At 37.2% G+C, this 22,143-nt stretch overlaps 1 protein-coding gene across 8 annotated transcripts in view; it reads right to left on the minus strand.

Moving 5' to 3' along the window:
• emid1 (EMI domain containing 1) overlaps window positions 1–22,143 on the minus strand; it is a 126,699-nt gene that overhangs the window by 100,168 nt on the left and 4,388 nt on the right. For all 8 annotated transcript variants that reach the window (XR_015491203.1, XR_015491202.1, XR_015491205.1 and 5 more), the window contains exons 2-3: window positions 10,843–10,956; window positions 9,737–9,840 (exon numbers count right to left, since the gene is read on the minus strand). Coding sequence is in view for 4 of the 8 variants with exons in the window: in XM_087253492.1 (XP_087109618.1) it covers window positions 9,737–9,840; window positions 10,843–10,956 (218 nt within the window). In the remaining 4 variants the exon portion in view is untranslated. The remainder of the gene's footprint in view (window positions 1–9,736; window positions 9,841–10,842; window positions 10,957–22,143) is intronic.

Here is a 22,143-nt window from a genome sequence, read left to right on the forward strand (position 1 = left end):
ATGTTTACATGTTCAGTGAAGTCTATTTGTGTATTAAGTGCATGAGACAAGGTACAAAGATTACAAGATTGCAATGTAAACACACACATACACACACACACAGACTTCAGTAAGCTAAAGAGCCAATGTGCATGGATGTAAACATCTTAGAATTAATCCTTGTAATTTATTTTTAAAAAATATACAAGAGGTCTGTGGAGAATTCTTCTAAAAACATGGAGACACTGAGGGGGTAATAATAATTTAACAAGTGTTAGGTCATTACGCTTATCAACAGCCTGATCTGTGGGGCTCTGTTGAAATAATAAACTGAGCTGAAAGCAGATATGGCTAAACAATATTTTGACTTAAAGCCTTGATAGACAGCGTGTGTCATTTTTATAAAAGGATAATACATGACCTAATTTGTTCAGTGTGTTTAATCGTTAGGGTTTCAAATCATCAAATATGGCGTGATTTTGTTGCTTGTTATTGCTTTGAATTTGTCAGAGAGTAAGACATATTAAGGGTTTGCTTACAGTTTAAATTTAGATTTATTCATTCAGCGGATAAAAACTAATAACGGAGAAGCTAAAAATAAATAAAACTAAATTAAAAAGCAAATTTCAGGGGAAGAAAAAACAAAACAGCACAAAAAGACAAGAAGTATATATTAGTAGAAAGAAGTTTGTACTTTATAATAGTCTGCGGACTGGATTTCAAAGGCAGAATCCCACAATAAACAATTAAAATATTTATAAACACAGCACAAAGAGCAAGATTATATCAAAACAGCTTAACAACATGACGTGAAACAGCTACACATGCAGATTTTCAGTGTGTGCTTGTATAAACATTTTAATTCAACTGTGTACAAACATTGATAGAGTTTTGGGAAAGAAGACATCAATACCTTTACATTATGCAAGAAATCGCTAAATTAATCAAAAATTAGTGAAGTTATGTATTTATGCATGTATTGTACTTCCCTACTACCTTTGTTTATGTGTGTGTTTATACGTGAAGTTTTACGAACTAATTTCGGGAGGAGAACGTGATTAATTGACTACAGCTGGTCTTTATTGTCAATCTAGCTAGACTATCGCATCATTCCAAAATTACTATAAATATCCTGCTTCCTAAACTTCATTCCCTATCTTCGTATTGGGAAAAAAAAAAGCTCTATCATTCTCTTCTTCTTCCTCCTCAATTCTAGGATCAGGCGACACGGTAACTCAGTGGCTGGCGCTGCTGCCTCAAAGAGGGAGGGCCAATGGTTCTTGATCTAATTGAGCCAGTCGGCACTTTCTGCGAGGAGTTTGCATGTTCTCCCCGTGTTCACGTAGATTCCCCCGGGTACTCCGGTTTCCTCCCAAAGTCGAAAAACATGTGACATAAGCAAATTGTAATAACAGCCACAAGCACTTAACACATACATACTGAATCTATTCTTATAAAACCACCTTATTAACCAAAGTATAGGTAAAAACACACTGGGGGGCTCTAGAGAAATACCTGATCTCATATCCCTTCTACTGCTCATTGACCAGGCGGAAACCTCGGGCTCATCTATCTACGAGCTCAGGGTTCAGCAAGCCAAACCTGCTATTATAGTCGAGCATTATCTAAGTGAGAACTCTTAAATGTATGTTAAACACTGTGGTTTGAAATGTTTACATGTTCCTATTTCTTACATTGTTTATTTAAGTTTAAATTATTATGATATTTTGTTTCTATAATTTTGTGTTGATATTTTTATTGTAGTTTAATATTTGACCAATTATTTCAAGCTTTGGCAATATTGTTTCATTTACAGTCATGCCAAAAGCAATTCTGAATTGAATTGAAGGTAAATGCACTCACAATGCTACAATAGAATTGTATTTTTTTATATAAATGATGTACTGTTGAACTTTTCGCACATGTAAATTTTCTGAAAATAAATATATAACATGGGTTTTAAAAACTGCACAACAGTTTTCAACACTGATTGTGACAAAAAATGTTTCTTAATCATGAAATTAGCCTGTGTGTCTGCGTGTATGTGTGTGTGTGAGTGTGTGTGTGTGTGTGTGTGTGTGTGTGTGTGTGTGTGTGTGTGTGTGTGTGTGTAATTATGTGAGTGTGTGAAAGAGAGAATGAGGGTGGGACGCTGATCTTAATGCAAGGCACTTTAGGGGGAAAAAACCTTGAGATTTCACTTCAAATATGCTTTTGTGTCTTATCGATGAAGTAATGTTTTTATAATGTTCAGACGACGCCGGTGAGAGAGGGAGTGCTAATGAGAAAAGAACAAGAGATTATAAGCATGAGAAAAAAATAGTTTCGGGGCCAAAATGGGTGAAAGCAAACAAAACCTTTTGATATCTCCATTCCACAATCAACACAGACAGATTTTCAGCATAGGCTCATTCTGAAAACGTAGCCCTGTATACATTTCTGGAGATTGCGAATTATGTAGCCAGAAGTACGTTTGTGTGGCTGCATTTCGTCTTATGAAACGGGTCTGTATGATGTCATTCCTTTTCACGCTTACCAGCCACCCAATTACCTCCGTATGGACGGCTTTTTAGCTGTTAGTTTTTCAGTGGCACACTGAGTACATCAGAGGATTTGAGACGCAGAGCCGAGTTGACCGTGATGATAGGAATCGGGTGAGAAATATATATATAAAATAAAAAAAACAAGTTAAAAGTAAATAACATGAGAATGTGATCAAATCTGAAAACGTGGTAAAATACAGGCTGCCGCCAGGGCTTTTCTCTTGCAACACTGTCAGTTTGGTTTAGGGAAATGGGTAATTCAGATCATTTTTATGCACATGGGATGGGTTGTAGTTTGAAATGTAAAGTGTAATGGCATCCGATTCTGTGTTGTTGTAGGATCAGTGTTCGGATGGGCATCAGTTTTTCGGTCGGTCAGTCAGTCAGTCGACAGTGGCCTCTGGTGGATTTACACGAGAAAAGCAGACACGAATGGCATTCGAGAGAGAAATTAGAGATCTCAAAAATCTATCCAGAAATGTATTTAGGGATACTTTTTTTAGAATGAGCCTGGGTTGCAGATTTTAGAAACACTTAACAATGATTCATTACCAGTGAATAATGCTTTAACTAACAATAAGCAATAAAATACTGCTTAATTTATACAGTAAATGTTTGCTAATGCTATTTCGCAAAAATACAACTGCCCAAAATCATTATGTAATATTAACAGATTATTTAAATTTATTTTAATAATATATTAATATAAGTAAAAGTTTAAAATTGATACCTAAATAAGATTAATAAATGCGTCAGAAGATTTTTTATTGAGTTACGGTTAACCAGTCTTAACAAAAGAAAACATATTGTAAAGTGTAACCTAGATCTTTGAGACTCTTCATGTGTGGATGAGAACACAGCAGATCAAACACGAGGAGCAGAAAACTGCTTATTTTTCCTCATGCACTTGCTTTAAGCCGGAAATATTTCTCATGACAAGTAAAAATGAATTCTGCAACTCTGATGTTTTATTTATGCACCAAAGGAATATTATACTACAGTCTATCGTAGAACTGCTATCTCCACTTTTGTTGCTCTAAGGATTTATTCTGTTTCTTTTAAAAGTGAAGATGGTATATAAGAGATATTCTTTGAGCCGAGCAGCACTTTCCGCTTTCCTCATTCCACATACGCCACATCCGAACACTGATCCTACAACAACACAGAATCGGATGCCATTACACTTTACATTTCAAACTACAACCCATCCCATGTGCATAACAATGATCTGGAGATATAAACAGAGACAGACAGAGGGTCTTATAAAACAGAATGAATAATATTTGTATTAGAATACCAAGAATACCATTAGCAACATGTGCATATTTGTGTGTATATGTGTATTTAACAAATCTAAACATATTTGTCATTCAAAAGGGAAAAAAGATAAATAAATGTATGTTTTATTGTTATCATTCATTCATTTTCTTTTCGGCTTAGTCTCTTTATTAATCTGCGGTCACCACAGAGGAATGAACCGCCAACTTATTCAGCATGTTTTACGCAGCTGATGCCCTTCCAGCTACAACCCATCTCTGGGAAACATCCATACAAAGTCATTCACACTCATACACTATAGACAATTTAGCTATGCAATTCACCTGTACTGCATGTCTTTGGACTGTGGGGGAAACCGGAGCATCTGGAGGAAACCCACACAAATGTGGGGAGAACATGCAAACTCCACACAGAAACGCCAACTGACCCAGCCGAGGCTCGTACCAGCGACCTTCTTACTGTGAGGCGATAGCACTTTATTGTTAGCATTATTATTATTATTATTATTGCATTGATGTATTTCATCTTCAGTGTTTGGACTTTCAACAGTAAAATTTAAACCACACTGAACTAAACTAAACTAAACTTTAACTCAGATATCTGGACTTTACTAGTATGTTAAGCTGCTTTGACACAATCTACATTGTAAAAGCACTACTGTATATAAATAAACATGAATTGTTCATGTTTGGTGACTGGGATGGCCCATCCTGGAGCACATTGACCTTTGCTTTAAGGAACTTTGATGTGGAGGCTGATGTATCCTGCTAAAGAATTTGCCCACTCCTGTGATTTGTAATGTAATGGGCAACACAAATGTCTTAATACCTCAGGCTGTTGATTTTGCCAGCCACTCTGTAGATCTCTTGCATGCCCCCCATACTGAATGTAACCCCAAACCATGATTTTTCCTTAACCAAACTTAACTGATTTATGTGTGAATCTTGGGTCCATGTGAGTTCCAGTAGGTCTTCTGCAGTATTTGTGGTTGGGATGCAGTTCAACAGATGATTCATCAGAAAAATCTAATGTCTGACACTTTTCCAAATGATCAATTGTAAATTAAGTTATTATTTGTACCTCTTGCAACTGGGATTGACAACAAGACTTTTGTGAGGTAGTGTATATGTGTATATTCTTGTATGTTTGTGTACATTGTTTTGCTTTGCTCCAATACTACTTGCTTTGCACATTTTAATTGGTTTTACTCCCTTTATCTTTATTGCTTCATTTACATAATAAAAAAATAAATTGTGGCAGGGAGTGATCTGGATGGCACTGTATATACTGTATGGGAGGATAAAGCTCATTCTCCATGCTCTCTGCTACGCCAGACACTAATAAACGTTCGCGCACACACAACATGCTCTTAGTTTCGGTTAGATGACGCGAGTGATATCTTGAGGGTGCTGAAGCGCACTCTAAACTGTGGTGTCATAGGGAGAGCGAACAGAGCTGTCAGTTCCACTCAGGGGTGTCTGTGATCTGAGTTCGTCTCATGTGGTACTGATAAGACATTAGTGTTCACAGGCCTCATAGCGTCCCACTTAAGGCGGTATCCTCTCTCAATTTCATCATCCCTCTCTTATGAGGAACAGACTGAATTTAATTCACCCAATTTATCTCGCATTTCATGGATGTCTGCTGCCTTTGGGGTATGTAATTGTGTGAATATAGGAAGAGCTGTTTTATTGGTTGGTATGTGGTTGTGGGTTGCTGGTGTGGTTTCCTATTTAGATATGATGGTGAACTTATTTGAAATAAGGAAGTATTAGTGCAATTATAAATTTGGGTTCTCTAATCGATTAAACTTAGTTGATGCTGTTACTTAAACAATGAGATAAAAGCACTATTAACAAAAGTTAGCATTGTATTTATTTAATGAATCTTTTTATGAATCTTACAAAATATTTTATATTGGGATATAGAAGTAAGCTTTTCAGTGAACAGTGCTTGAAATTTTGCATATATATTCACAAATTCCCATTTGGGCATATATTTCTGCATGTTTGGAACAATCTAAGGAGAGTAAGTTATTGCTGCATTCATCAGAGCACTGAATAAACATCAATTCATCATATTGATGTAATTGTTTTTATCAGGGGTGTTGCTAGAATAGCAATAGAATAGAATAACATCTTTATTAATGTAGAGAATCACCTTTATATACATAAGTGTATTAGATGTATGTTATATAAGTGTAAAGAAACTTTTGTCATTTAATGTTGACAACACATTGTTGACCATGATTTATTTTGCTTTTATCGAAAGTATTGCAACATTTTTTTGTGATCTGTTAGTATGGAAATTCTTCTGAGGCCCAGAAGAGGTCACTGCGTAAGGCGGTAACAACAGCCAGTAAGTTGTTGGAAATAAGACTAAAGAGTATTGATGGTAAATACACAAAGAACGAGTACTAAATAAGGCTATCATGATTGTAATGAAAAACATCCGTTATCGTACACCTTCCAACTGTTACCATCAGGACGTCGATATTGTTTTCCCAGATGTGCAAGAAATAGGACAAAAGTATTATTTGTACCTCAAGCAATTAAGTTTTAAAATTTCTCCTCTCTTTGAAGCAGTTGATGGCCAGTAGACTGGATATTTATTTAGAGTAGGGGTGCCATGTTTTTTAAATGATTTATTTATTAAATGCCAAATGTGTAATGTCAGAAGTCTCAGTGAGTGTATGCTGCAAGGGAAATTTCTAACTAACTTACCAACTACTAATCAGGAGTGGTAATCCCAAAATAAAGAAGATTGTAAAGTCAAAGCTGTTACTAAGGCACAGCTAATATTTACTAGGTCACATGTCAATGCCCTTGCATTTTACTAAATTAATGTTAAATTTTTTTTTGTAAAAATCAAATTTTCATAATATGAGCAATTGTTGAGAAGTTTTTAAAAGTAAAATAAACTTATACAAGCACGTACACACTTCAAAAAGACCATTACTCCTGTGTGTGGCACCACTGTGGCACTAAGGGATTATGAACATGTTTTTAGGAGTAACGGCAGTTTGCGACTATGCTGCTAGGGGTCACAAATGGACAGGATGCAAATTGACAGAAATATTAAGTAGCTGTAAATACCCTGCTACTTGTAAATGAGGTCGAAATAATAAAACAAAGCATTAAAATTCCTTTATTAATCATTAAAAACTTGTTAACAAGCTTTTTATCAATGTAAACTTGCTAAGTGCAATGAGGATTCGTTTTGGAAAGTAAAACTAACGTATACTGCATTTCTTTGAACTTGTGGGGGAAACTGGAGCATTAATAAGTGTTTTATGGTTTAATTATTTAAATCATTCATTTTCTTTCACCTAAGCCCCCATATTAATCAGGGGTCACCACAGTGGAATGAACCACCAACTTATCCAGCATATGTTTTACGCAGCAGATGCCCTTCCAGCCGCAACCCAACACCGAGAAACACCCATGCGCATGTCTTTAGACTGTGGGGGAAACCGGAGCACAACCCATGCGAAAACAGGGAGAACATGCAAACTTCACACAGAAATGCCAACTGACCCAGCCGGGGTTCGACCCAGTGACCTTCTTGCTGTAGAGCGATCGTGCTATCCACCTTACCACTGTGACGTCCTGGTTAAATTATTGAAATTATTTATTTACATGCTTCCAATTTTTTGAAGAAAAAGATCTCCAGATGTACAAAACTTTTGGCTGTGGGCTAAAAAAACTTTCTGACAGGAAAACTGTCTTTCTGACAGGAAGTAGTGCACAGCTACTTCTTGACATTTTAGTGCGCGCACACACACACACACACACACACACACACAGACACACACACACACCACATGAGAGACTCTGTACAGCATTAAGAACCCTTTCAGCATATTACAAGACACATTAAAGCCAAAACTCTATATAAAAGTAAATTAAAACTCAAATAAAGACTTGCCACCCAAGCAAGCCACATTAAATCATTTAGTGAGCCTTAAAAAAAAGTCCACACACAGTTAAAAAAGTACAAGTGGGTCAATGGGTACAGCTGCTTCAAACAACGGCTTAGAGAGCCCACCTTTTGGCCAAATCACAAAAGACCTGTGTTGATTCGGAAAGGATAGTGGAGTCTCATGGCTGCTGGCTGGTCCTCGCAGTTACTCCCAGCACGACTCACAATGAGGCTCTGGCTGACACTCAGAGAACCAAGCCAAACACACACACACTTACATAGAGCAAAGCAGCCAGAAACAGCACACAAACACAGCTGAGACACGCGCTCACATTAATCACATTCACTCTCACACACACACACACACACACACATACACACCTCACAATAGCCATCCATCCTGTTTCTCTTCTTTTGTCTTCTCCACTATTTGCTTTCTTGACAGTGGAACATGATTTACAAACAACGGACGCGAAGAAGTCAAAGTGAGATGTAAACCACAGCCAGGGCAGGACATTAGTTGTGTGGTGGTCTTTTTGTGTAAGCCTGTATAAACATTAAATAACAAATATGGCTACCACGCAGACTCCAAACACTTGTGGATCATTTCCCATTCCCAGATCATGTCTAGTTTTGAACAATGAGTAAGATTGGGGGTTATTTACTAAAAGTAGGGATGCTACTATTTATTTAATGTTTTTTTAATATCTCAGCAGTGCGACAGCAGTTTCCAATGTCGTGGAGCTTTTTCCAGCGAATTTTTCCAGTGAGCAGAATGATGAAATGCTACATAGATGCTTTCACACTCTCTAGTGCATGCAGCCAAGTAAACGAGGAAACATACTCTCTCTCTCTGGTAGCACTGAGGAGCCAGATTCATTCTTTCAAACAACAAAAAATAAGGTCTTGTTTATTCTGGAGTCAGATCTGAGCTTCAGTCATGTCAAAGCAAGCAGTTACTAAATCAACATACTATCATCTTAAAAACATTGCAAGAATTAGATGCTTTGTTTCCAGTAGGGACCGAGAGAAACTTGTTCATGTTTTTATCACCAGCAGTGTGGATTACTGTAATGGACTAATCCCTGGTCTTCCCAAAATACAGTCAGACAAAAAAGTAGCTCATCCAGAACGATCCTGCCAGGATTCTGACCAGAACCGGAAAATCAGAGGACATCACACCTGTCCTCAGCTCTTTACACTGACTCCCAGTTACACTCAGAATAGATTTTGAAGTATGATTGCTAGTCTATAAATCACCAAATGGCCTAGGACCTCAATACATTACAGATATGCTCACTGAATACAAACCTAATAGATCATTCAGTTCTTTAGGATCATATAAACTTGAAACTACATGAGTTCAGTCAAAGCATGGTGAATCTGCCATCAGCTACTGTGGCCTCCGCTGCTGGAATCAGCTTCCAGAAATGATCAGATGTGCTCCAACATTAAGCACATTCAAATCAAGACTGAAAACACATCTGTTTAGCTGTGCCTTTACTGAATGAGCACTGTGCAAGTCCGACAGATCACACTGTTGTCTTTCTTTTCTTTTTCATTCCTTTAAAACCTGTTTAACACATTTTAATCTGTTTTTAATATTTTATTAACCTTTGAAAATTCACCTTTAAATAACATTTAACCTTTTAGCAAAAATTTTTGCTCATACAATTAATTTTATACAAGTTTTTATTCATTTTACAATCACTCACTATGCAATATTCAATAAATATTTTGCCAGAATTTGTAAAATCGTTTTTTTATATTTTTGTTAACAGAAAACTAAATTAAAGATCCGTATAAAGTAATTAGATTAAACATATTACAAAAAAAGACATTTATGATCAAATAGACTAGCCTAGCTGCCTTTCAAATAAGCGCTTTAACTATTTTATGCAATGAGTTTGAAAACTGTGAAGCTCAGTGATTTCCCTAGCACTAACTGATTGCTTTTTTAACTACTGTGTAAAGTTCTGTATTGACCTGCAACTGATATGTCTGATCAGCCTTACCTTCCTCACACTGCAATCCGCTGAATCCAGGACAACACTTCCACTCCAGAGAGGTGATGGTGCGGTACACAACTTTATAGGATGGCCGAACTACAGTACGATAACTGCAACACACACACACGCATGCACAAACGCACACACACACACACACACACACACACACACACACACACACACACACACACACACACACACACACACACACACACACACACACACACACACACACACACACACACACACACACACACACACACACAGTGTAAGACTATCTGAAAGTATGTTCCCATCTGACCAACAAAGGATCACTTAACTACCATTATCAATGAAGCAGGTCAATTATTGCTGAAAAGCATGCCATGTTATGCTTCAAGAATCAGCTTATAAAAACACAGATCAATTATTTATTATACCATGATGTCAATGCCCATTTTTATGTAGAAGCAAAACATACTGTTCTTGAGTGAATCTCTTAGCTTTCCAGAAAAAAAAAGCACATTAAGGTTGTCAGACAGCATGTCAAGGGTTTATTAAACTAAGGTATATGTCAGTGCAACTGATATGCAAGCTTATGTCAAAATCATGTCTTGGAAATGCAAACAACATAGTACTTTTACAACTGAGTAGTGTTTATAGCGATGTCTCAAAATAGTGTTTACTGATATAGAGAATCACTCCCACTAACAGGTACCTACTATAGTAATTACAGTTTTTATGCAAAATTACATTCAAATAACCCAGACTTAACCCTCAATCTAACCCTAACAATATAGTAAGTACATTTAGTTCATTAACATTACTCAGTAGTTAAATTAAAAGCTACACTATAACAAGGACACTTAAAATAAAGTATAACCTTTCTGCCTTTGAGTGGACTTTGTGCTGTGTAACTTTGACAATCTCTTCCCTGCTCAAACACCAATAAAGGAATTTGCAGCGTTAAAAAAAACATAACATGACCCCTTTAATAGTGTTCTGTCGCCCTAAAACATGACCTCTGAAAAGAAGAATGCCTATTCAATTTATTGCCCAAGCAGCATGTGTGAAAGTGACTAATGGGAGGTCCCCAATATGATATATTGAGTGCGTGCTAATAATAAACTCACCTTCCCCCATTGCAACCCTGAGGCCACCTGCAGGTCTGATAGACTCTCTGGAGAGTCGTGCCATTCTGCACCTGACACGTCACTGTCTTAGTCACGGTATGCGGACACCAGTTCCTAAAACAGAGAGAACATGAAAATCAGATTTATGTCCATTTTATTGCCCTCCGTTGGAAATACTTTTTTCAAAGTATACTTCAAAGTACCTTGAAAGTACCAATATGAACCCTTAAGATAAAAAACATGTACCATTTGAAAAGGTACCACACTGTAAAAAGTTATTGCTGCCTTTTTAGTTAAATCAAATCAACTTTTCCAGTCATCTCAACTTCAATATTAATCAAACTGACTAAAATTTATGGCGTATAAATTTATGTTTCGCTTTGGTTTACCCCACAAGTCCAAAGACATGTGCTATAGGTGAGTTTGGTAAGCTAAATAGTCCGTTGTGCGTGTGTGTGTGTGTGTGAGAATGAGAGTGTATGGGTGTTTCCCAGTTATGGGTTGCAGCTGAAAGGGCATCCGTTGCGTAAAATATATGCTGGATAAGTTGGCAGTTTATTCCGCTTAGACGACCCTGGACTAAGCCGAAAATGAATGAATGAATAAACTTAGTTTCCTAGCGTGTTAGAGAGAAGAACACTCATGTCCCATACACTGCATGACCCTGAGTGTCTGTTGTCAGCAATCTGCCAGAATAAGTATGTAGGAGGCAGCACTGTTAAGTTCCTTTTTATTCTGAGCTCCAAACATAAACAGTCCTTAGGACCATGCCCTTGGGGTGCATCCCTTGCACACCACCCTTGTTGATGGTAATGACCAATATGTTCTAAACCAAGGAAATATTGGGCTTAAAACACAGAAGCCAACTAAAACATAAACATGCATAAAGTTTATAAGAAAACAACTCATGTATTCATGTATTGCTAGGTTGGGTCTTGTGGTGCTGCACATCGATGAATTTGCTGTTCAGTGTTTGGACTCTCAGCAGTGAAAATTAAACCACACTGAAGTGAATTGAACTTCAACTCTGAAAACTGGACTGACACAGTTTCAATTTACTAGAACTTCTATGTTAAGCTGCTTTGACACATTCTACATTGTAAAAGCGCTATAGAAACACACATGAATTGAATTGAACTGATAATAACACATAAAATACCTCTAAACAATTTCCCATGATGCACCTGGCATTACCTATAGTAATGTGGGCCAGGTCATTACAATATTTAAAATAATTAAAATGTTTAAAGTTAAAGTAACATGCAATGAAAACATTTGTAGTAATGCCTTCTTAAACTGCAAAAAAAATAAGACAAAAAGACATGACTACAAATGTTTTAATGTTACTTTTACTTTTAAACAAGTTAATCGGGTTTCATCCACATTTTTTTAGTTATGCAAAGTCTAACTTAATAGTTTTAGTCGATTTGATTGATATTGAAGTTGACCTTATAAGAAAAGTACTAAAAGAACTAAAGGAAATTATTTACAGTGCACCCCTGTGACAGCTTTTGTACCTTTATTTCTGAGGTCGCATCATGCATTAGATGGTTCTAGTAACAAAACACACTCACATAGCTGGACATAAAACGATCTAATCCAACACACACAAACTGCAAAGGTGATTAGTGATTTGTGGGATGCCTGTCCTTCACCAGTCTAACCATCCCTTTTGAAAGCTCTTTATGGTGTTTGCGCAGGTTAAATGACCCGTGGGGCTGGCAGGAGAGCATTGTCAGTGGTGTTTACTTTGCGGTATTTCGCTAGCAACATCCGCCCATTTTTATTCTTTCCGCAGCTCTACAAGCAGCAGTGCCGTGCAGAGACCATCCAAAGGGCATGTGCAGGAGAAATTTTTTGAAGAGCGGGGGGGGGGGGGGGGGGGGTTGTTGTTGTTGCGCGCGTTCTGAAGAGCGGGGGGGGGGGGGGGGGGGGAGTTGTTGTTGTTGCGCGCGTTCTGAAGAGCGGTGTTGTCGCGCGCCTACTGAAGGGCGGGACCGAGGGTGTACTTTTGATCATTTTGGTCTACTGAAGGGCGGGGGCACTTTTGATCATTTTGGAAGGGCACTTTCTATCCAAGACTAAAAAGGGCATGTGCACTGCACAGGTTGAGCCCTATGTGTGCACGTGCCTGACAAGCAGGTCAAGTCACGGAGGGGGATGCTGCTCGGTGTGTGAGCGTGTGGGCTTCTCGTCTAGATTTAAGACAGCTTTTCGAAACTCGAGCCAAAAGTGGAGCAGAGGCACAGTCCCCGGGAGAAAGACTGGCTCTTTTGTGCTGCTTTTTATCAGGGCTTTACTTCACACAGCTGGAAAAGCTGGGAAACATTTTGAGCCACTTTAAAAACGGCTTAACACGCGCTGAATCAGGTGCCCATTTCATCTGATCCACCATTTAAATACAAAAAGTAACATTATACCAAACAGTGTCTCAAAGGGTCTTACAAAAGTGGGCACAAGCTATCAGTTGGATTTGGCTGTGTTTTAAAAGGCCGTATTTACACTCAGAGTATTGGATTGGAAGTGATTTCTTTGTGTGGATGTTCATATCATCTATGCACTGTGAAAAACATCTGTAAATTTACAGTTTTCTGTATTTTGTAATTCATGTGTTTTTCATTTATTTCTGCTTTTGAATTGCATAACGAGAGCCTGATCTTTCTTCCAACATCTTTTAACTTTAAAAATAGTTTGGAAAAAAAGTGTTTATTTACACAGAAAAGTGTTTATTACACTTTATTAGGTACACCTGTCCAACTGCTTGTTAATGCAAATTTCTAATCAGCCAATCACATGGCAGCAACTCAATGCATTTAGGTATGTAGACGTGGTCAAGACGATCTGCTGCAGTTCAAACCGAGCATCAGAATGGGGAAGAAAGGTGATTTAATAATAAATAAATGTACATAAACATACACGTTTGTCATTTTTTTATTTTATAATCATTTTTGCTCTTTCAATGCTGAATTAATAATGATTGTTGAGATGACCTTGTGTCCTTTATATTATTTTAGTAATTTTTATATATGCTACAGCCATATCACCCTGCAGCCCAAGACTGGTTACTCACTGAAGCTAAGCAGGGCTGAGCCTGGTCAGTACCTGGATTGGGAGACCATATGGGAAAACTAGGTTGCTGTTGGAAGTGGTGTTAGTGAGGCCAGCAGGGGGCGTTTAACCTGTAGTATGTCCTAATACCCCAGTAAAAGTGAAGGGGACACCATACTGTCAGTGGGCGCCATCCTGCTGATGAGATGTTAAACCGAGGTCTTGACTCTCTGTGGTCATTAAAAATCCCATGGCACTTGTACTAAAGTGTAGGGGTGTAACCCTGGTGTTATGGCCGAATTCCCTCCATCGGCCCTTACGATCATGGCCTCTTAATCATCCCCATCCACCAAATTGGATGTATCACTGTCTCTCCACTCCACTTTTGTCCTGTGGCTGCTGTTGCATCATCCAAGTGGATGCTGCACACTGATGGTGGTATGGAGAGACCCCCTCTCATGATTGTGAAGCGCTTTGGGTGTATGACCATACACAATAAACGCGCTATATAAATACACATTACTTACTTGCTTACTAATGAGACCTGAGATCATAGAGTTCAAAAGAAACTCCAGACAAACCTGAGATCGGTTAACCTCATAAAAGAAAGTGTTTGCCGAAACACATAGGGCGCAGTTTTAAGGAATAGCCATGTCAATAAAGGCTTTTTTATATTTTTTCCACATTTTCCGAGTGCCTTGGACTTACTTTCGCTGTTTATTTGGATGAATTCCTTACCCAACGAGCACCGACACATTAAAGGGCCATGACACCCCCCACTTTCGGTTAAAGTCTACTTCAGAATTTTTTCAAAAGATGCATGATTAATGGGCGTGGAGCTCCGCAAGCATCGGGCAGGAGTGGGCGTGGCCAGCAGGGGAGAAGGGGAGCGAACAACTGTTGTTGACAGTTAGCTCACAAACTGAGACACAAACCGTGAGGAGACGCATGAGTTTTTAGTTTACAAAGTTAAAATGCAAAGAAATAAACAGTAAATTAATGCCGTGCTACATTTGTTATTCGTAATTCCATATACACATAACCACAATTTATATCATAATAAAGATAAGTGTGTTCATGTAAACACTATAAATGAGGATTCTCCCTCGATCCCCGTGTCTAAATTATAGATCTTGAATGCAGACTTAGTGCAGCAGGTCTCCTGACCTGTCTATTTTAACCATTAGCCCTGCTGGTAATATAGAGGATTTAGGCAAACACAGCAGCACGGCGATGTGTCTGAATGTGAACGAACTCCTGATAAAATCAACGTCCGCCAATCTTCAATTCTCGCACTGCTCTCCCGACAAAAATGCTTGCAGCACACACACAGCTTTGCTGTATGATCGGCCCTGACAAGATCGCGGAGAAAAAACATGCAACAAACCCCGTGGATCATGGAAACAAACGCATACGAGCCTTCATGAACGGCTACTGCGTCCCGTTGGTCTGTGTCTCACAGCTTGCTTGAAACTGGCAGGTCTGCCTTCGGAAAGCACTTGCTCTCATGAATAATTAAGCAGCCGGCTTTTCATATAGGATAAGAAAACTCCGCTTTGAATAATAATGAGAAACCGACGCGTCATCATTGCACTTGCGGTACTTTGCTACGTCGCCGATTTTGATCCCGCCCCAAAATTCATTTTAAACCCGGAAGCTGAAATTAGCTGACAAAAGCTCAAAATTATCCAGTTTTCCCCACAATTAAAGCTGACAGGTGCTAACATTGTCTTAACTGATGCTCAACACACACAAATCTGTTAATATAAAAAAAAAGTTCTCCAGGGTGTCCTGAACCTTTACTTAAGCTACCCCTGAGAACTTTTTGTTTGATTTTGTATACACATATGAATTAAACTAGTTTGTAATATATTTAATAATTTATTTAATTTTTTCCCCATAGAAATTCACAAAAAATCTAATTTGGATTGAAAGTCTGCCCATTTCAGAATAGAAATGATCAGATTCGATTTGGTTTGTGCTGCTTACATTGTTATGAACAAAACAGATCTTAGTCAAATTTGGGAAAAATTTAGGGCTGCAGTTTGAAAGCATCTAAAAGCAGCCTTAACCACCAAAAATATCTTATATACAAAATACTGACCACCATAAATTTAATGCAGGCATGATAACACAGACCAAACACAAAAAGCCAATCAAGGTATGGTTTCAGTCACAGTCCTGTTATTATTAAGCAGAAAATCCAAACAAGTGAAACAAGCCTGGAAGACAAAAGTAATCTGGAAAGTTTGCAACAGTATAGTAATCATTAAATGTGTTCCACATAATGTGGAACTTTCTAATTGGAAAGCCAGTGGCAAATCCAGCCCTGATGAGGAGCAGACTAGAGGCAGGGCGGAGGATATGAGGGAAAGCAACATAGAAAAGCAAAATAAAGCTGCACAGCCAAAGCACAGGCTCTCTCTGCACATGCCAGAAGTCACAAAAGAAAGGAATGAACGTGGGTTTGAAGAGAAACACCAATCAGATCTCTTTCTCCCTGAGCTCCTTCATGATTTTTACACAGAATGACTTGAAACAAAGAGCCATTGATAAGTTCACATCAAGCAGACCTTTGTGTGAACCATTATGCTTCAAGTTGAGCAAACATAAGTCAAAGAGATGTGGAGCAGAATTCAAAGAGGGTTAATGCACGTGTAACATATGGAGGTCATTATATCTACTATACTTTGGTGGTTATTATCAATGGCTCGGCGTATGCACAGCTATGATCACACGTCAGGAAAACAAGACAGAGTGCCATGCATGCACAGTAATCAGCAACAATCACTACCTGTATTAGTCCAGATTGTGTGTTTGTGGAATTGCGTGCGTGTGTGTGGGTATTTCAAAGATTTATCATTTTGTGCTTTTGACCACACTAAGAGTAACTTGATCACATTTACTGACATGTAAACTGGGAACATTTTCTAGTTTAGTGGTCAAAATCTAATGTTATTTATGAATTTTAAGAATATATACTAAAATAAGGACTTTTTGTATGGTTTTGTTTTTAACATTTGAGTTTCATATGACCCTGGTTTTAATGTGTCTGTGTTTGTATGTATGTATTTATGTATGGATGGTTGTATGTATGTATGGATGGATGGATGGATGTATGCATGTATAGTTGTACGTATGTATGGTTGTATGGATGTATGGATGGATGGATGGATGAATCAGGCGGCAACATCCCGCTCTGCCTCGTGAAGTAACACGGAAGTAACTGAAACAATTAATTGACTAATGGTGACATCACGGATACTCCGCTCATATTTTTTTACAGTCTATGGATGGATAGACTTCAATAACTGTTTGAATGTCCAGATGGATAGATGGATAGACAGACAGACAGACAGACAGAAAGATAGATAGATAGATAGATAGATAGATAGATAGATAGATAGATAGATAGATAGATAGATAGATAGATAGATAGATAGATAGATAGATAGATAGATAGATAGATAGATAGATAGATAGATAGATAGATAGAGGGATGGAGGGATGGATAGATAGACTTTATTTTGTATGTACGACCGATGGATGGATAGACTAATTATTTTTTGAATGTACGGATGGATGGATGGATGGATGGATAGATGGATGGATGGATGGATGGAAGGATGAACTACAATAACTTTTTGGATGGATGATAGGCGGACATTTTTTTATTATTATTATTTTTGCATATAACTTTTTTGCATTATTTTGACCCAATTTTTTTGTTGGATAGATGGATGGTGAGATGCCAGTAAAAATGCATTAAATGTATGTAATTCACTAGTATGTTGTAACCTGGGGCCTAACGTGAAGCTATTTTCATAATAACACATTAACACATGTGCCGCTTCCCAGCCCTTTCCCAGAACCTGCTAAAACGGTGGCCCACAGAACCAGCCCTCAAATATGCCAGAAATTCCCAAACGCCTGCGAATTTTAGGTGGTTTCCATGCCCTGCTTGAGTCGAGGGCCCCGGGACTGGAACAGAGCAGTGGTGACCACAGGCTTATCCGGTCACTACCTGCCCAACTGCTTCAGCTCAGCCAACAAACACACACAGACTGGACACACAAACACAGAGGCCTGTCTGGCCACAGCTGAACAGAACACCGCGGGCCTATTTTTGTCAAATGCTTGTTTTTCAATTTAGAACCACAAATCATACCCTTGCCCTTCTCTTGGAAACACTGAAATGCTCATTCAAACATCCACACTCAACCATAAATACAACTGTTCAAAAAAATGAAGTCATTACAAACAGTTTACCAGAGTAGGCCTGTTCCTGCGGTTGTTGACATTTATATCAACGAAAACATACCTTTGCAAAGCAACGCAGTAAAAAAAAATTTAAAAATAAATGTAATTAATTAATTAATTAATTAATAATATTATTATTATTAAATAAAATAAAAATATATAAATATATAAAATAAAAATAATAACAAATTAAATAAATAAAAAAAAATAAAATAAAATGACAAAATAAAATAAATTTAAATAAAAAATTAAAGAAAATAAAATAAATTTAAATTAAGATTAAAAAATAAAATAAAATAAAATAATAACAAATCATAATAAAAACTAAATAAAATAAATAATAAAATAAAATAATTTTAAAAATTTGAATAAAATAACAAAAAAATTTATAAAACAATAAAGTAATAATACATAAAACAAATAAAAATAAAATCAATAATAATAATAATAATAATAAATAAAATAAAAATAATAATAAATTATAAAAAATAAAATAAATTAACAACATAAAATTTGATTAAAAAGAAAAGAAAAATAATAATAGTAAATGAAATAAAACAAAATAAAATACAATAATAATAAAATAAAAATAAAATAAAATAAAACAATAAATAAAATAAAATAAAAATAAATAAATAATAAGATAAAATAATAATAATAATAGAAATAAAATAAAATAAAACAAAAACAAAACAAAATAATAATAAATCATAAATAAAATAAATAAATCAATAAATAACTAAAACAAATAATAATAATAAAAATAAAATAAAATGATAAAAAATCTATAAAAATAATAATTAAAAAAAATAAAATAACATAAAATAAAATAATAAATAATTAAATAAATAAAATAAATAAATAAAATAGAATAATAAAATATAACTAAATAAAAATTAATAAAATAAAATAAAATGCTTTTTGAAGCTTGAAGCTACTTACCCAAACTTTTGTTTAAACAAAAACTAAATTCATGGGCTTGGAATGACATGAGGTTGAGTAAATGATGCCAAAATATTAATCTGCGACGATCTTCACATCATATCTGTCAACAGACTAAATCATGTAAATTCACCTGACCAAAAAACAATCACATGTAATTGCTCCCATACTTTGTAATGATTTCACTTGTGCTGAACCCCATCACCCTGACTGTCTTCATAAAGGATCATTGTAGCCTGCAAATCTGCAACGTAGTCTGAACAGGCACGGAAACGAGCTAAACGGCCCATAGGAGGAGGCGTCCAAGCAGATACAGATCTAGAGCAGCACAGCCATCAGAACAGTTCCCACACTGCCCCCCAAACCACAATGCCAGCTTGGTGAACAGTGTGATTTGTTCAGATCATTCACCCCCTCCCCTCCAATCTGATCCTGACTTCATTTGGTACTTTCCCAAAAAAGACAGTCAATTATCTCCTATACACAAATCTTTACTTCATAAAACCATACAAAAATACAGATTCCATCTTAAAATGTCACACAGTGCATGGCATTCTGTAGATCGAAACAGAAACGGGACCATTCTGGATCAAGTCCAGCTCTATATGAACTAATGAGAGGATTTATAGGGAGCACAATAGCCTTTCAATGGGAAATGACCCCTCGCCTGCTTTCTAAACAGAGAGATTGTGGCAAAGGCAGCTAAAGTCTACTTTGATCCAGATTTAAACCTCAGGGCAAGGGGGTTAAAAAGGAGGAGCAGTACTTACAGCCATTATTCCTGTAATCTAGCATCTCTGCTTCACAAAGCGTTTATGAGGGGTCATTATGCAACCCAGTTATCAACCCACACTCTAGTTCTCACTACGGTAACAGTTCCGTTTATTGTTGCGCCTTAAAAAAATTCAGATATGTGAGATATTAAGAGCCATCAAGAACCATTGTTCACTACACACATTCTCTGATTTGGCGATATGATTATTTTAGAGTTCATACATGTCCTTAGAACAGTTCAGCACAATACTGGAAAAGCAGATCAAGTGCGTCAGCTCACATGTGAGGTTGGTTGCACCAATGATTAATACGTCATTATGTGACAAGATGCTCATATAGAGCATTCTTCAGTGTACATGTTCAGAACTGTTAGTCCAGGCTGAAGATAACAGGTAATAAAGATGCAAAAGATGTTTCACTTTATGAGACCTCAGTGCACCATTGTGAGCTTTAATTAAGGATATTAATTATTTTTTGCATGCTCATGTTTTTGACTCTTAAAGTGATTGCACCCACTGACTTCCATTATATGGACACCAGAGGACACCTTTCAGCTAAAAATGTTCTTTTTTGTTTACCTTAAGAAAAAAAACCTTCATAATGGACGGCATGAGTGAGAGAGTAAGGGCGTACTCACACTATGCTATCCGAACCGTGCCCAGGCCCATTTCCCGGATCGTTTGAGAAGTGTGAGTGTGAACTGAAGTGTGAGTCTCAGGCACGGTTCCCTTGGCCGACCCTGGCCCGGTTGGAAGAGGTGGGCCTGAGCGCGGTTCACTTGGGCTTTTTTTTTTCGCGTTTTGCACTCACACTACAAACGTACCGCGCCAAAGCCCGAAACTAAAAGAGAGACGTGACTTTAAGGGACTGTTTCATATGGGTTTATTTATCATTCTTACTGTTCAGTGAATGCATACTGCCGTAGTTTATTAAAGACGCAAACTCCTCTCTGCATGACAGCTGCGCGCCTTCAGCAGACCTTCTCATTCATGCAGCACGAAGGCTTTATGGTTGTTTATGAGCGCCAAAAGTGGCGGATCTGTTCGACGAAATATGCGTGTCACCGCATCCCTAAGGACTGTTTGGCGAAATATTTGACTGCATGTAACTGCATATCAAACCGACTGAAACGATCTAACCAGAGAAATCTCTACTGTGCTGCTGAGTGAGAGAGCGCTTCTCACTGAACAGCGCAGCATCGATGACATAAGCGTGTCCAGGCCCAATTGTGGTGTGAGAGCAGGCCGTCGTGAGAGACGAGAGGGGGGACAAGCATGTTTTGTCTCAGTTCGAGGCAACTGTACCTAGTGTGAGTACGGCCTGAATTAACAGACAAGTTTCACTTTTAGATTAACTGTCCTTTAAGATTTACGCCATCACACTGGCAAGTGGCATTTCACCCAGTGTTCTAGCTAGCTTTTTGAAAAAGTTCTTAAAAACTTTTCATCTACATGGTCAATTGTAGTACAATTTAAGTGAATCACTTTTATTAAGTTTTAAAAGTATCTGCTAAATTATTTTACCTAGTCTTTTCTATTTAGCTCTATAAGCACAGCTAGTGTTTTTCAGCCAATAATAAACTTCTGGTGAAAGCTTTATGTGACTATTTTCAATTTCATAAGGTTCATTTTAAATATATAATCAGTTAAATAGACTGAGGCATTTATTTGGTTGTTAAAGCATAAAAGAGATGAAAGACCGTTTAAACGTAGGTAAATAGAACTTCCATATTTGAAAGACATGCCGTGGAATAATATAATTTAATGCAGTGTTTCTTGTTTGGTCTGATACCCACTTTTTATGATATCTCAGCCAGGCAGTGAAGATCACTGTTTTTCAAAAGAAATCAGATGTTAAACGTGGCGATTTTGTTTGTGATGACAATTAAGTGGAAGCCCGGGGGCTTGCTGACAGAAATTAAAAGCCTGTGTGCATATATCCCATTTCTAGAGGGCCATAGCTCTGCATAGTTTATCTCCAACCACCTCCAACTCACACCTGCTTAATAGTCTACAATAGTCTTGAACACCTTGATTATTTGGATCAGCTGTTTTTGACTAGCGTAGGACCAAAACTGTGCAGATGTGCAGCCCTCAAGAAATCGAGTTTGAGACCTATGATATATGGTAACTGCAAGGTGATAGATTATAGCATTGTATATAACGGTCTGTTTAAAAAAGTTTGTTTCACTTTAAAACCGTTTTATTTTTTTCTCAGATGTGCGGTAGGTAATGCAAGTCATGTTAAAAGGTGTGAAAGCTTTCAACAGCCTAGCAA

Source organism: Danio rerio, chromosome 5, assembly GCF_052040795.2.
Source record: "Danio rerio strain M-AB ecotype USA chromosome 5, GRCz13ab, whole genome shotgun sequence".
Taxonomy (NCBI): domain Eukaryota; kingdom Metazoa; phylum Chordata; class Actinopteri; order Cypriniformes; family Danionidae; genus Danio; species Danio rerio.